Here is a 16,902-nt window from a genome sequence, read left to right on the forward strand (position 1 = left end):
ACCGAGTTAGTGGAGTTGTTTACATTCCCCACAAACATGCCCCTAACGAGAGCTTGGACCAAGAATTTCAACCTCACTTTATCATATGCACATTAAATATTTACCAAATTAGAAAAGTAGAGAAAAAAAAATCCCACTCAAGTTGAACCAAAAGCTACAACTTCGCCTTTATATACGACCCATGCATAATGTCCCCTCAGCCCTATACTCAAAACACTCTTTCCCACTCTCTCTTTCTTTGCTAGTTAGCTATAGTAGCTGCTGCACTACTTCCATATATACTCTGAGATCAGCTCGTGATCTCAGCTTTAGGACTATCATTATTTCTTTTTCTAACTAAGCAAACATCAAAGATGAGTGGTGGCCATTGGCAGGGGTTTGTAGAGTTGGGTGGTGGGGTTGAAGGAAGCGGCAGTCGGGTTCGGGGGCTGTGGCGGCACTGCAGAGAATGGTTCTTTTGTAAATATGGTTGAAAACTGATAGCAAAAGAACTCCTAAACAAGGCTTTGCAATTGCGCTCTCCTGAGTTTCTAGCCTATTGATGATCAAATGGGCAGAATCGGGAGAGCGTCTCATTATTGCATTGCGGGGAATTGAGGGTAATGGTCCGAATTTACCTTTAACTTTAGGTCTAATTATTGTCTTTTTCTTCTCTTTTTCCCCTTTGTTTAACCATGTGTTATTGTACTTTTCAAGTCTTTGCCTGCTCTGTTTTTTTTTTCCCCTTTCTTTTTCCCTTAATGTTCGAAACATGGGATGTAAGAGATGCATACGAAGTAGCTAGCTAGCTAGCTGTGGTTTGGTAAGGTTGTGTTTGGAAGGGAGAGTTTGATCTTCCATTTGTGTTAAGTTTTGGAGGAATGCAATAGTCTGTAATGCTGCTGGGCATGCATCCCTTACACCTTTCATGTATTTGCTTTGTTTATGAAGTTGAAGTTAAGATAAGTTAATGACTTCATGAGTTTCCTTTCTTTGCATGAATCTCTCTTTTCTTCTCTCCTGGATCAGATTTAGCTAGAGTTGGTCGAAATGCCGAGCAATTTTAGAGATCCTCATGATCCAACTTGGTCAACGAAAAAAGTGAAATCTAGCTAATTTGGTAAAGTTTGGAAGCATGGAAAATTCCACTTTCTTTTCTCACTTTTGGACTTTATTCCCCCTTTGATTTTCAATATTGAATAAGTTAAAGAGAAAGAGAGAATAAAAGGTGCAATGTGAGTACCAACCAAAACATGTTTGACAAATTGGGGAGGGGAGAGGGGTGTGAACTGTGAAGAAAGCTTATATTAGTACTAAACTGCTGCAGCAATGATTTCAGAGCACATGAGAATCAGCATATGTGGCAAAAGATAGAACTTAAATGAATGATTATCCATTATGGCGAACCGAGCTATAGCTATAAAAGTGAGAGATTTCTCTTCTCCAAGAGCAGGAAAAGGTTGCTTTTTTCCGTTATATGAACGGCACGCACTAACATCAGACACCGCTCATGACCTTCCTCAATTTTATAATGATACTTAATCATCACCCTATCATAAATAACTAATCAATGAAGCTTTTTTTTTTTTTTTTTTTGTTGGAAGGAAGGTTTAGTGCTTAAGATTCATGGAATATATATGTTGAGAGGTAGAATCAATATGATCTTCTTCTACTGATCTCTACTTTCAGATTTTTTAAAAGTTTTAATTGAATTTTAGAATTTAAAGTGAGAGAGATAAGCATATTTATTGAGCATTTAATATTATTTGAGAAATTTACTTAAATATTATTCACTTGTTGCATCATATTGTGAAGGAAAAAAGGGACCGGTTTGCAGAGAAAACTGTCATGCATGCTGATGCAATGCCCACAAGCTTTTTGGTCCATCAGCTACTCATTTTATGATTCACTTTTTAAATTTGTATGCACTTTAGCATTACTTTATCAACTGACTGCTGATCAGAAAAATTATGAAAGGAATATGCGAATGTACCATACACTGTAGAATCAGTAATTACGGGTGTGGTTTTAATATAGGTCAAATATTTTTGCAGTACTGTCAGTTTCTTCCTGATAAAGAGAGAGAAGTTAGAATCCATAGGAAAGGAATTATGATTCTAGACCCTCACTTTCACGGAAATTATCCTGTAAAATTTAATTCAATATACAGGAGTTAAGTCTGGCCAAAAAATTTATAACATCACACAGAGAATTATTTGTAAGTCCCACTTATCGATACCTATAACATATGAGTTCTTCTACTCAGCAGTCCTACACCACACACCTATTAAAGAAAAAGTAAAAATAAAAATAAAAAAGGAGGTGTGTAGTTTAGAACTGCTTAATAGAATTTTTCATAACATATTATTTATGTGAAAACCTTCTATATCAGCGAGCATAAAAATCTTCCCTTAGATGATCAAAACCTAAGGCCTCTCCTTGGATGTGGAAAGATACAACGTTGCCATTTTGCTACAAGAAGGCAGGAGCCAATGAAGTACTCTTTACTTCACAAAAAAGTTGTTTGTTCAGCTTGAAATTGTTGGTCACCAATCGAATTACAAATAATAGCCAAAGCTCAGTCTTATTGTTGAGATTCTGTACCTGATGCTTGAGACCATACTGGTCCATCTCCTCCGCCCATGGCCGTAAGAGCTTTTGCTCAAGTCCGGGCACAGGGAGCGTGCAATGCACTATCAAAAAGACCCCCAAAAAATAGACATGCAATGTGTATTTAAGTGCTATATTATTTATTTCTTATTGGCCATATCTATCTATCTATACATATGTTTTTCAATCAGTTATTTCAGGCTACTGTTAAGAACTTCCAAGTTTGAAATGCATCTCATTTCATGCTTCCAACTTTTCTATGCATAGTTATGAAAATTATTCAAAGTGCCGTTTAACCATACACATTATATTCATCCAACCACAAAGTTCGACAACACGATCTGGGACTTCAACAAGCACTCTCAAATCTCAATAAATAGCAGTCTTTTCATTTTTTTCATAGTCATCGTATATCTTTGAAGGACTCATGCAAAACGCAGCACTTGGTATATGTAGACAAATGTGGATGATCTAGCATCCAAAACTAACAAAATTTACCATGACATGTAAATGGCAATCTGACAAACTCTATTATTAAACAAAATAAAGCAATAGCACTTGTATCAATCTGTGGAGGGAAATGCCGAAGGATCTTTTCTCTATTTCAGTTTTCAAAATACTGAGAATCCCTTTTCTTTAGATGGAACGAACTGAAACACTCACATGAAATCATCATCATCCAGAGCATCATAGGCAGTAACAACTAAATCGTCGTCTGGCTTTTCAACATGGATCTGCCTTTTTTTGGAACCTGCAAGCAAGGAAAATCAGTTGAGCACCGATTGATAAATTGTTCATAAATAAATTCCTTATGAAAGAACAATCTAGGACATTAAAAGCAATGGTGTTGCCAAAATAAAAGGCTCAAAACACAAAAAACAGAAACAATGGCGAGACCAATCCAATAAGTGCTCCCAAGCATCCAGCCCAGGTTTGAGTATACAAAAATACCTGTCTTTTTTTTACCAGCATTCACTTCCTTCTCTGCTTTTAGCTTTTCATTTGTAATTGCCGTGACAGAAGATGAAACTTCTTTTGCATCTGCGGCTTTCAAAGCAGTCATCGATAGTCTCATTACAGCTTTGAGTAAACCAATATAATGATAACTTTTCTGTATCAAGGAAGCATATATATATTTATATTAGCAAAGTTTGAAATTCCCTTGACCTTTGGTCGAAAAGAGAAGAAAATTTTAACACACCTCATGTGCACGCAGCTTATGTGAAATAAGCTCTGCATATTCCAAGAAATCACTTTCTGATTTGGGAATAAAATTATCAAGGGTCTTCTCATCACCTGTCTTACCAAACAGTTCCTTAGTGGAGCTAAAATCTGCTTCTTCCACCAGCCTGTACGGGAAAAATGCCAAATATTGCATACTATTAAGTTTTTCGAAGCCTCCATATTAAATTGTCTATTGAAATCAGCACATAAGCTCTTAGCAAGATGGGATTAGAGCATGCTGAAAAGCTGCATTTGGTTTTTTTTTTTTTTTTCAAACTTATTTTGCTCCAATAAAGAAATAACTTCAATTTTTTGATAAATAAGTTGATTTTATTAAAAGTGCAACTCAAGTACACAAGGTTTACACAAGAGAAAGCACAGGACTACGAAGACAAAGGAAAACTTCAATAGGAAAATAAACAATCATGCAAGTCCACAACTTGAAACAGAACATTGTGCTAGCTATAAACACAAGGCAAAAACAGATTGAGTCAACCATTTAGATCTATCAGCAAAATCCAACTTCAACTATGCACGCTGATCAGGATTAGGGGGAGACAAACAAGGTTGCCCAACAAGTTCAGAATGCCAAAAACTGCATTAGGTTTTTGTGGTTTCATTTTGTTAAGAGTTATATAAGAAACTCTTCAGGCATAGAGATGGAAGGTAGCTGTAATGGGTTTTACATTTTAGTTATAGGTCCAAAGCAGCAAAGCAGGAACAAGTAACTTGATCATACAGAGTCTTTTAAAGTGAATGCCAAGTACCCAACAATAACTGTAAAAACGGTCACCTTATCATAGTTTATCCCATAGATAGCTTAGCCATGTCCAAGTCTAACATGTGGACATGTCAAACATCAACACCTTTGATGCTATTTGCACACATGAAGATCTAGAAAAGCTTCAATCCAGCTAGGGTGATCACAGCTCAAATAAGGGTCAGTTCGGTTGAAAACTTCGCCTGAAACTATTAAAACTCAGTTGATACAATTTCATATAAATTGCATTCTGAATGTTCTTTGTTTTTTCATGCATAGGAGATGAGTTTGAACCTTTTTGGTTTATAAGACAGGCAGAATACAGAGAGAAACGAAATTGCATCAACAGCTACAATCTGGGTTAAGCCTGAGCTCCTAAGAACCAGATAGAAGTATTAAAGAAAACCCTAATCCAAAACAATGTGATATATCTGACAGGTTCACAATCTTTACGGTCACCAAAAAACAATTCACCAAAAAACAATTTAAAATTAAAGGATGACACTGCATAAGGCACATGGAGTAGCAAATAATATACATCACCCTGCTCCATAACTTTATATTGTTTTTGCGAATCACATTGCCGATCATCAGATAAACAATATTTTACGTACAATTAATTTACTGCTCCCCAAAAAGAAAAATCCATTATAGTAGAAAGAAGTATTTGAACCTTTAACCTTTACCTTTGTTGGCGAAGTTTCTCGGCTACAGGATCTAGTGGCTCTTCCTTTACTGCTACAACTGTTTTTCCTTTCTTTTCAGTAGCTTTCACTGTGGGTTTCTTTGGGGCCTTTTCAGCAGGAGGTTTTGATTCAGGTGCCTGAACCCATCACATATAGCACAACAGACTTTGCGTTAAAATGAAAAAGCAAAACGTCATAAACAGGCATTTTACATTGCTCTAACACCATGACCGCATAATAGCATATTCTGATCCGTTGTCCGATAAAACATATGCATACAACAAGTTCACAGTAGAAGACATTGGAAACTTCCAGAGCTAAATCAATAATTTTTTCTAAAATAAAGGAACGATATACAACATAGGCAATGAAGCACCCACGCAATCACTGCACTAGACTACTTTATTTGCTATGCCTCACCTACTTAATTTGTTTTTCTGTTTATGTCCATGTTAGTGCTGGGAGAAAACACTGCAGTTACACGCAACCCTAATATTTTATAATTTTTAATAATTAGGCAACCCGGATATTATCATGTTCAAGAATTGAGCACATGGCAGCAGTCGCTAATTCAAAATTGGATCTCTTTCAAACAGCCTAGTGACAAACAAAATATTTTTCTAATCTGGAAAGTGAATATGCATCATACTCACACATGTGACAAGAAAATGAGGAATAGTTTACAGCTAACAAACACACTCTAATCATAACCTCAAGTATTATAAGTTTCAAGAACTTTGGAAATGAGAGCCAGTGCTCCACCTTCCTTGGCTCTTTACACTGATGGTTTAATTGGGCCGAACAATAAAGACAACCAATTACCCCTCATTATCTGGTAGTCTGACCCCTAGTTTAAATATAAGAACACAAAACAAGTATCGGCAGTCCTACAAGTAACCCATATCAGGAATATCCTGTTTCATATAATCCAACAAATGTGCACTAAGATTCTTCAGATTAGACACTCGCACTTCATCATGCGGGATGGAGCCTTTAGAACCTAATTGCTGACTTAAAGTCTAAGCCAATGTAGCCAGACTACTAGGGAGCAGAGTGTATGAATCTCTTGGACGGAACACCAGTTTCTTTCCCCAATACACTGCTAACTCGTAAAGCCTAAGGTTCCTCATAAGAGGTTTGATGGTGTACTTATCCCCATGAGATCATTAATAGAATACCATCGAATCTTGAGAAGTTTTTTTTTTATAAGTAAGAAAACCTTTATTTAATGAAACTAGGCAAAGCCCATGTACACAGGAAGTATACAAAAGAAGCACCTAATTACATTCTAGAAACTTGAAAAGAAAACAAAAACTCATGAGCATTTCCTCCCTTGAGGACAATAGCCGAGAACCACTGCAGCAAAGAAGACACAAACAATTTCCAGATATCTTCAACAGTTCGCTCTTGGTCGTTGAAGCACCGCTCGTTCCATTATATCCATAAACACCACATAATACACAACGGAATCATCCTCCACGCCGCTGCCAACTAAGAGCTTTTGTGCTGCCTATTCCAGCATGCTAGTAAGTCCACCACCCTCATTGGCATAACCCAACTCAACCCAACTCTACTAAGAACCCCAACCCATAACTCCCTAGCCACCTCACAATGTAAGAGTAAATGATTAATCGATTCACCATTTTTCTTACACATGAAACACCACTCCACAACAACCATGCCACGTTTCCTCAAATTGTCAATCGTCAAAATCTTACCAAGTGCAGCTGTCCAAGCGAAAAAAACAACTTTAGACGGCATAGACGGCATAGACGCCCTCCAAATACTCTTCCACGGAAAAGGGAATTGTTGCTGGCCATATACAACACCTTATAATAAGATTTAACAGAAATTTTTTTGCTCCCTGTGTGTTTCCACAACATTTGATCCCCCTCATTTCCTCCTAAATTCAGAGAATACAAGAAACTGAAAACATCTGCAATCCCATTAAGTTCCCAATCCTGTACATTTCTGATGAAAGTAACTGCACAGACCCATTAGCAAGGCTCAAAATCTCTAAAACAGCGGCTTGCTGATTTCCAGCCAAGCTGAAAACAACCGGTAAGATAGAATGAAGGGCTCTCTCACCACACCATTCATCAAACCAAAAACGAATTCTTGCACCCTCTCCAACCTCAAACTTAGTATGTTTTAAAAAACTTTCCCACCCCCTTCTAATATATTTCCATAAACACACACCATAAGATCCCCGTAGAACCCCCCCCCCCCAAATCACCTCAAACTTAGTATGTTTTAAAAAACTGTCCCACCCCTTTCTAATATATTTCCATAAACACACACCATAAGATCCCCTACCCTCCTTAGAGCACCATCCCCCCAATCACCTCCGTACTTTCGATCAATAACCTCTCTCCACAATGAGTCCCCTTCCATTTGATACATCCATAGCCACTTCCCTAACAGTGCCTTATTAAAATTACTCAAGTTTCGCACCGCCAGGCCTCCATTCGCAATCAGGCAACACACCCTATGCCAACTCACAAGGTGCAATTTATTTTCCTCTCCCATGCCACCCCATAAGAATGCTCTAAACAACTTCTCAATCCGGTTTGCCACTCCAAACGGTAAAGGGAATAAGGAAAGATAATAAATGGGAAGGTTGGAAAGGGTGTTTTTAATGAGGGTTAGTCTTCCCCCTTCTGATAAATATAGACGCTTCCAACCTGACAGTCTTTTCTCAACCTTTTCTACAACACCATCCCATATGTTCTTTACTTTGAACAACACCCCCAACGAAAGCCCAAGATATTGCAATGGAAGAGAAACAATTTTGCAGCCCAACAAATCCGCTAAAAGGTTAATATTCTTCACATCTCCTACCGGTATCAATTCTGACTTGCCCAAATTCACTTTGAGGCCTGAGACAGCTTCAAAGCACAATAAGATCGCCCTTAAGCTTGAACCTGTCCACTATCAGCATCACAAAAAATGAGAGTATCATCCGCAAATAATAAATGAGAGATTGAAGTGGTACCCTTGTTAATATTACCCACCGAAAAACCAGAGAGAAAACCCCCCTACAACAGCCTCCACCATACGACTCAATGCTTCCATCACTAAAACAAAAAGAAAATGGGATAACGGATCCCCTTGTCTCAAACCCCTCGAACTCTGAAAAAAACAACAAGAGTTGCCATTAACTAAAGTAGAGAACCAAGCGGTCGAAACACAATGTCTAACCCATCCACACCACCTATCCCCAAAGCCGCATCTTCTTAGCATATAAAAGAGGAAATCCCAGCACACGTGGTCGTATATATTTTCCATATCAAGCTTGCAAAGAACTCCCGGAATACCAATCCTCATACGGCTATCCAGACACTCATTAGTAATCAGAACCAAGTCCAAAATTTGACGTCCCTTAAGGAAAGCGTTTTGAGGTTTAGAAATGAATTTATCCATCATCGTACTCATACGATTAGCTAACACCTTCGATATAATTTTATAGATCCCACCTATCAAACTAATAGGACGGAAATCCTTCAACTCATGAGCACCGGCTATCTTAGGGATGAGTGCAATGAATGTAGCATTTAGGGACTTCTCAAACTTCTGACAAGAATGGAAATCTTGAAATACCCGCATAACTTCTACTTTCACTATATCCCAACACTATTGAAAAAAAGCCATGGAGAAGCCATCCAGGCCCAAAGCTTTGTCTTTACAAATTCCATTCACCACCTGATGCACCTCATTTTCTTCAAAAGGTCTCTCCAACCAGCTGACTGCACAGGAATTCAGCTGGTCAAAATTCAGACCATCCAACTTAGGATGCCACTCCTCTGTCTCGGTTAGAAGATCCTCATAATACTGCACTATGTGATCTTGAATCTCATCAGGGGTGTGAAGCACATTGGTACCAAAATGAAGTACCCCAATAGTGTTATTGTGCCTTTGTGAATTAGTCATCTTGTGAAAAAACTTAGTACAACTATCTTCCTCTTTCAACCAAAGCACCCTTGATTTTTTATGGATATGTGATATCTCATATGATAAAGATTAGGGTAGGTGGTGTGTATGGGATCTCATATTGCTTGGAAATGAGAAGTTCTTGCTCTTTATAGTGTTTCAATGGGACTCTAATTATATTATTGACTAGTCCTTTTAGAATATATGTCATGTGGATTGGGCCTTCCATTGGGGTGTTACAAATGATATCAGAGTCTATCCCAACCAGAAATATTGGACTTGAGCCGTGTCACCTACGATGTATTGTCCCGACAAGGACTTCGAAAATTTAAGGGGAGGAAATTGTGATACCCCATATGAGAAGGATAAGGGTAGGTGATATATAGAATCCCACATTGCTTGGGAAAGATAAGTTATTGCTCTTTATAAGGTTCCAATGAGACTCCAATTATACCATTGACTAGTACTTTTGGACTATAGGCCATGTGGTTTGGGCTTTCCATTGGGGCATTATAGGGTATTGTGCCTACTAAAATTCTAGAGATACATGTCATGTACCCAAACCTCTCAGTGATACTCAAGTCCCTTGCACATAGATGTTCTAAACAAAATACCAACATTGCCTAGGAAGCTTATAGTATTAAGTTTTTTTAAATGGAAGATAGTTTATTTCAATTTCAAATGTTTCAGCCATGATAAAGAAAATGCCAACTCACAGACATAAAACTCAAAAGATCTATAGACTATACCCCTTACAACAAGACAATCGCACATTACGGAGCCTTCACTATCCCATAAAACAACAATCCCTCGTTGCATATAATAGAAATATACAAGAAAAAGTAAAATTTGTGTATCCATTTCCAAATACGAACCATATGTTACACCAAATGCCAAACTCTAAAATAGCTAGCAATTCAAGAAATGTTTTTATTCTTTCAACTAAATTGATCAGATAGAAATGGCCAAAAGAAACTGTATCTTTCATAAAAATGATGCAATGTCCATGGTTCCACAAATTGTTCAATTAATAACACAAATTCAACATTCCCTCAATATCCAGCAAATGAATCGTTTAAGACATATAATTAATCAACCAATACTTAGTCCTGTATTCCAATCGACAATTCTGACAAGTGAAAACAATGCCAAGAGACCACAGTCCAGTTATAAATCATACCGGTTTAGGTTCATCGTCATCTTCCCATGAATCCTTCACATCATTGTCATCCGCATCTTCATCATCCCATTTGTTTTTAGGTTGCTCCTTTGCAAGAACAGGTGGAATTTGCTCATCCTCTGTAATTAAGCCATATGCCTTGGTAAAACTAGATAGCAGACTCCAACAGAAAAACAAATGATAAACTTCAAGACAAAATTACCAGGGGAATAAATTAGGATTAATCTGAACTAATTACATAATGGCACTCTGTTTCTATAAAATAACATTACCCAGTTATAGCAACTTCTTTAAATCCCATCCATACCAATCAGCCAATATGAACCATCAATTAACAAAGAGTTAAATGTAGATTTACATGTCAAGAATACGAGACACTTCCATGTTATAACATATGAAGTTGAAAGGAAGCGGAGATAAGTTAGGTCCCATCTAAACCTTGAAGTAATTTTTAGTGAGGATTTACAGCGACTACATAAGAGAAATCTACAATCAACCTGTTTGACTAGTATTAATCATGGATTCATTCCAAATGCTCTGTTTAATGCAGGTCTAGTGACAATGGCAGAATTCAAATGCAGCACAGGATCCTAATTCAGTTTTGGAATGCATTTAATCCTAAGGATTGGCTCAAGTGATAAAGGTCTTGGTCTTGGGGCTATGCTCCCTCCAGGTCTAAGGTACGAACCCTTGGGACAACAATTTCTAGGGGCCAAGTCTTATTGGTGAAAAGCCAACAATTTACTTGATTAGTGTGATGTGGCGCACTACATAGATCCAGGGTCTCACGAGGTAAAAGACATGTTGCATTTGCATATCTACAAGTTCCTCATCATAAAAAATATTACAGAAGTAAAACACACATTAGCCACACCACAGCCAAACCCACATCCACAACTAGGAGCATATAGACAGCAAGCCTCAAGAAAGCTTCATTTCCCAAACATATAAAAATTGGCATTAAGGCATTCAACAAGCTCTATAAAGTATGCAACGAATCTGGCTATACTACAGCATCCTCAATCGCAATATATGAGCACATATGCGACCTTCTGTTCATGTATTTGATGACGTGGAACCTCACCAAGCAGGGCCCTTTGTATTCACACCCCTGAGGAGTAACCCCCACTATGACCTAACAAAGCAGTCTCCCCAACCCTAAAGAAAAAGGGATAATTTAAAGTGACCGTGAGGAAGTCGCACGAAAAGTGGAACAGTGACCTTGAGTTTCTTGACCCTTTGACTTAAAATAGTCAGCTCTATTTCTCGATGGGGCAAGGGGGAAGGAATATAAAGCAGCAGTAGTAACCAACCATGATTACATCTTTACTTAGTCTAGTAAGCAAAAGAATCAGAAAGAAATCCTACTCTTGCATGACATAGAGACCATTGAATTGATGGGAGGGTGGGGAACTGCTCATACCACATCAATTCAAAAGAAAAGAAAACGCTATGATGCTGACCTAGTGAATAATCATTCTAACTAGTAAAAAAGGTACCATTACTATATATATATTTTTTTTATAAGTAGAATATATATATAAGTAAAATGTGTACTACTATTTTACAGTTCCAATGAATCCCAAAGTAAGATTCTCTGATCCTCAAATTGTAAAAAGCTACCAAGATCTATTAATTGCAAAGGTATAGCAAATTGATGGCATGCCAATTCGGTAATGAGGGCAGAAAAAATTACCCCAGTCCTCCATCTAGTTGTGTCACCCAGTTGTTAGGAGAAAAATAGTTTCTACGTAGCAAAGCGTGATACTGCATAAAAAAGATGTAAACATTAAGGAAATAATTAAAAATAATAATAATACAATTGATAAATTTTTTGATAAGTAATAATACAATTGATAAATATCAGGTCTTTACAATAGTAAAACGCCACAATCCCTATAGAGGCATATTCTCATCCCCGGCATAACCAGCCCTTTTAAAGGTCTTAAATCAGATTTCTCCCCCATAAAATAACTCCAAATACTCTCATTCACATCATAACTCAGCCTCTACCATCCGCCTTTCATAAAATGAAGATCCAAAATTTATATAAGGAAATTTTTGAATCGACAAAATCCTTAGTACTTAAATCCTTTAAAAGCACTAAAATCCCAAATGTTAAGTCCTCCCTCCAATCATCCCAACCGTTCATACCCATCCCCAAAGCCAATCTAAAGTCTATAGTGATCTCATAAAAAATAAGTCCAAGATATAAAAAATAAATTTACATCAATACATCAAGCAAACTTCATGGAATTAGGGAGTAGATGATAGAATTTACCTTGAATTCTCTCGATGGTCCAAAAATATATGAGGGATTAGCAATCCGAAATCAGGTGTGCGATCAACCAAGTTGGTTGTGGCCAGAGGTGGCGTGTTCGGCTGAGGAAAAGAGAAAGGGAAGGGGCAGCCAGCCGAAGAGAGAATGTGTCGGGTTCGGGTTTTGACAAAACCAACGCCGTTTTCCAGCAACGGAGACGTGTGAGCTGGTCGGCGGTGGAGAGGGAGAGACACAGAGGGGAAACGGCGGCAGACCAAAAGACGCGGAGAGAAAGTAAGCGACGGCTGGGAAAGCTGAAAGAACTCAATAAGAAAGGAACGAGGGGTAGCTGCTCGGCCCGTTTTTATCAGATTGCCCTTTGGTAAGTGGGCTGGGCCTTTGTTTCGGCGCATTCATTATAACTTGCAGTGTTGCACCCACCTATATTTCTTTTTAATTCAATAATTATTAAAAATGTCAAATATGATGATCAAGATATTTCATTTTCATGACTTGTATTACAAATGACTAATGTTACATATAATTGTGGATATTCAAGTATCGTATAATCATTTTGAAAAAGAATGAAGTTTACTATTAAAAAATTATGATTTTTTTTTTTTTATCTGGATTCTGTATTTATTCATTTATTTTAAAGTGATTGCACGACGTTTGCGCACTCAACAACTGTAAATATTATTTCTAAATAAATAATACCATTTTTCAAGTGAAATTGAGAGAAACTTCATCGTATGCTCTATGATCGGCTTGCACTATATAATATATGAGTTATTCTACTCAGCAGTCTTACATCACACATTTATTTTTATTTTTATTTTTTATCTTTCAATAGGTATGTGGAATAGGACGGTTGAGTATAATTTTTCGTAATATATACACATCTAATTTATTGTAATTAACGGGAAGAAAAAGTGTAATCATGAAAGGTATAGTTACGAGTAATTTTATTGTATTCAAAATTTCAAAATATTCCATCAAACCTGTATATTTATGTTCAGGTATTTTAGGCTGCAGTTGATTTTGCAATCTATTAATTGTCTTGTAATCTAAAGGTTTTTGACATCTCTCTTATGACAAATGTTCAGAATTCTTATGTCCTCAATTCCTTATCTATATAGGAAAAATTTAATTGTAAACAATTCTGTACATTAATACGTACATTTATTCAATATGATTTGTCAGAAAGTAGATTTTATTAAAAATAATACTAATTTGAATTTAGAATATGAAGGCAACAATATTAATACGTAAATTAGTACACAAGCTTAGTTGTACATAGCAAAACTCATATATATATATATAAAATAAGAAATTTCTTTTTATTAGACAACATTATTTGAATTTGACATCTAAAATAAGTCAATTTCGTTAACACTGATATTATTGTTTAAGAGTTTAATTTTACTATCTCTATTATCATTAATAGTATACGCTTATAAAAAAAAATTACCATTAATAGTATAACATCTTCTCCCCAGCTTCTTCGAAAGGTATTTATTTATTTATTTTTTGCTAGTTTATATTTTTAAAGACGTCATCCCTAGTAGTTTGGAGAAAGGGAATTTTGAATCCTCAACCATGGATCTAATAGTCTTTAAGAACCATGAATCATGCCATTGGGCCAGAAGGCCATTGAACGCACCTTTTACAAAAATTTTAAAGAATTGTCATATAAATCATCTTTAGAACTTTAGGCAGCTGCGTTTGAATGTTGAAATGAGTTGAGTTGAGTTGAGTTAAGAAATAAAATATTGTTAGAATATTATTTATTATTATTATTATTATTTTAAGATTTAAAAAAGTTGAATTATTTATTATATTTTGTATTGAGATTTAAAAAAGTTGTAATGATGAGTTGAGAGGAGTTTTAATTCCAAACGTACCCAGTTTGGATAGTAAGATCACGTTCATCTCATATCTTTTCAATATCCAAATATTACTATAAATGTTTTTTACTTTTAAATTTTAAAATTTTTCATTTAATCATTACAACTTTTTAAAACTTTCAAACAAGACACAAAAAATAATTCAACTTTTTCAAAATAAAAATTATATTCTAATCATATTTAAATTTTATAATATTTTTATTTAAATTTTTTTCTCCTTTTCCAAAACCTCATGAACAGTCTAATTCAAATTATTTCATTACAATTTAGAAATCATTTTACTAATATTTATAAATTATCTTATTTCATCTTATTTTACTATTAAAACTATGTCTAAAGTTATATTTATTACTCACAAATCTTTTCAAATCACATCACTATCCAAACGTATAGAGTAAAAAAAAAAAAAAAAAAAGAGAGGATGCTTTTAATTTATGGAGGCCCCAATTAAAGGGGCCCATGTGCTGTACAGATCATGCATGTATCACCGACTTATATAGCAACTACTTTGACGGAGGTTTTCATATGGTGATGAATGACAAATCAAAAGTTCAAAACAGTCCAAATCCAGTCTCGCTGCTACTCGCCAGATCAATCAACCAATCAATTGAAACTACCCTTTTTTTTCTATTTTTAATTTTACTAAATAGTTGACAAATCTATATTTGTAGTAAGTATGGTTATTCACTTTTTTACCTTATCCTCTTGAATAAGTACGCATATATTCCTTAAATTCTCACCTCTTATACAATATGATTTCCAAATTTGTTTTTTTTTTTTTTTACAGATAATATGAATTAAGATTAAAGTTAAAAAATTAAATAAAATATTATTTTTATTTAAAAATTTTAAAAAATTAAATTATTTATTTTATTATATAAAAATTTTAAAAAATTATAATAATAAAATGAGATATTTTCTAATAATAAACTGGACCTTATTTACTTCCTCCAATTTAGAGTGTTGATTACAATTTACATCATACACTAAGATCTAAAAAAAATAGATGAATTTACACCCATAATCCAAGACGATGTTTGCTTTTAGCCCCCATCTGGGTTTTGATCCAATTTCAGTTCATGAAAATCTTATCTTATCGTTACAATTTTTTAAAATTTTTATATAAAATATAATAATCCAATCAAAACTTGAGGACTTAAAAGATCATAAATTGTGAACGTATGGTATATTTGCCAACCAATCATCATCGCCTAAACAAATGATTGTTGCTAGACTGAATGCAAATCGAGAGAGAGAGAGAAGAGAGCCATCTTCCTTTATTATATAAGCACTACAAAAGATGGGAGAATTTACAGCGGTTACAAAAGAAGCCCAGCTAAACGGGTTCTTCAAAAATACAGGAACGAAAAATAAATAAAAATAAAGTTCGACGTTCAAAACTGCAAGTGCCACCAACCCTCAAAAATAATAAAAGCAAGGTTAAAACTGTAAATTTCAGAAAGAAAAAAACCACCGACGGTTGGGATGACGACCACATCATGATCCTTCGTTGTGCATAATCACCGCACGGAGAACCACGCGAGGAGGTCTCCACCGACGCGACGGTCGGTGAGTGACACGCGCTCATCACACACCTGCGGCGACCGACAAATAGGGCACGTGAACTTGAGGTGGTTGAGCCAGCCATCGAAGCACTCCTTGTGGAAGACGTGGAGGCACGCTAGCCGTCGCACCTGGTCCCCATCCCTCAACGCGGAGAGGCACACGACGCAATCGGGCCGGCCGACGAGGTCCGACTCCTCGCTGTCGACGTACTCGAAGGAAAACACCCGGTTGAGGTTGAGCTGATCGGCCAAGACGATTAGGCCGGCAAGGCCCGACCCAACGGCGGCCACGAAACCATCGTCTACGGCGCTGTCTGGGTTGAATCGGGAGAGACCGAGAGAGTGGAATAGGCCGGAGACGACAGAACGGAGGTAGCTGACGCACTTGGCGAAGAGCGCCAGAAGTAGAAGTGGGATCGAATCCGATGACACGTCGTTCAGCTGGCTCTGCAATCCCATCTCACTAATTTTTCACTTATTTATAGTTTTTTTTTTTTTTTTTTGCTTTTGGAGGATAGAAGAGAAAGAGCAGAGATAGAAGGACGAGCAGAGACTACAGAGAGATAGAAGGACGATGAGAAGGAGAGGAATGGTTGTTTGGGGTTATATATAAGAGAGAGAGAGAGAGAGAGAGTAAAAGAAAGATGCAAAGTGGGGCGGGGGGTGGGGAGGTGTGGGCCCCGGGGTTTACGTGGAGATAGGGAAAAGGGTACAGATACTGTGTGAACGATGAATATATATCTTCTCACATCATATATTATTTTTATTTAATTTTAATTTTAATTTTTACTTAATTTTATT

The 16,902-nt window shown here is 36.3% G+C and overlaps 2 protein-coding genes across 2 annotated transcripts; both read right to left on the bottom strand.

Annotated features, from left to right (window-relative positions):
• Positions 1-2,931: 2,931 nt before the first annotated feature.
• On the bottom strand, positions 2,932-12,966 carry LOC109007757 (eukaryotic translation initiation factor 3 subunit J-like). Its single transcript, XM_018987578.2, has 7 exons — positions 12,651-12,966; positions 12,066-12,136; positions 10,370-10,488; positions 5,260-5,396; positions 3,791-3,938; positions 3,541-3,700; positions 2,932-3,340 (listed from the first exon to the last, which is right to left on the bottom strand). The coding sequence occupies exons 2-7, from the start codon at positions 12,076-12,078 to the stop codon at positions 3,249-3,251; spliced, it is 669 nt and encodes a 222-aa protein (XP_018843123.1). The 5' UTR covers positions 12,079-12,136; positions 12,651-12,966; the 3' UTR covers positions 2,932-3,248.
• A 2,821-nt stretch (positions 12,967-15,787) lies between these two features.
• LOC109007762 (E3 ubiquitin-protein ligase RHA2A) lies at positions 15,788-16,680 on the bottom strand. Its single transcript, XM_018987592.2, has one exon. It carries the CDS (start codon positions 16,558-16,560, stop codon positions 16,057-16,059), a length of 504 nt encoding a protein of 167 aa, XP_018843137.1. The 5' UTR covers positions 16,561-16,680; the 3' UTR covers positions 15,788-16,056.
• Positions 16,681-16,902: the final 222 nt, after the last annotated feature.

This window comes from Juglans regia, chromosome 13 (genome assembly GCF_001411555.2).
Source record: "Juglans regia cultivar Chandler chromosome 13, Walnut 2.0, whole genome shotgun sequence".
NCBI classification, from domain to species: domain Eukaryota; kingdom Viridiplantae; phylum Streptophyta; class Magnoliopsida; order Fagales; family Juglandaceae; genus Juglans; species Juglans regia.

What these genes read in the sequence shown, in the direction of transcription:
- LOC109007757 (XM_018987578.2), bottom strand. An exon ending in ATAAGCTGCGTGCACATGAG is followed by an intron (nt 3,701 to 3,790) that starts GTGTGTTAAAAT and finishes TCCTTGATACAG; the next exon opens with AAAAGTTATCATTATATTGG. An exon ending in TGCTGGTAAAAAAAAGACAG is followed by an intron (nt 3,341 to 3,540) that starts GTATTTTTGTAT and finishes CCTTGCTTGCAG; the next exon opens with GTTCCAAAAAAAGGCAGATC.
- LOC109007762 (XM_018987592.2), bottom strand. Translation starts at nt 16,560, where the DNA reads ATGGGATTGCAGAGCCAGCTGAACGACGTGTCATCGGATTCGATCCCA.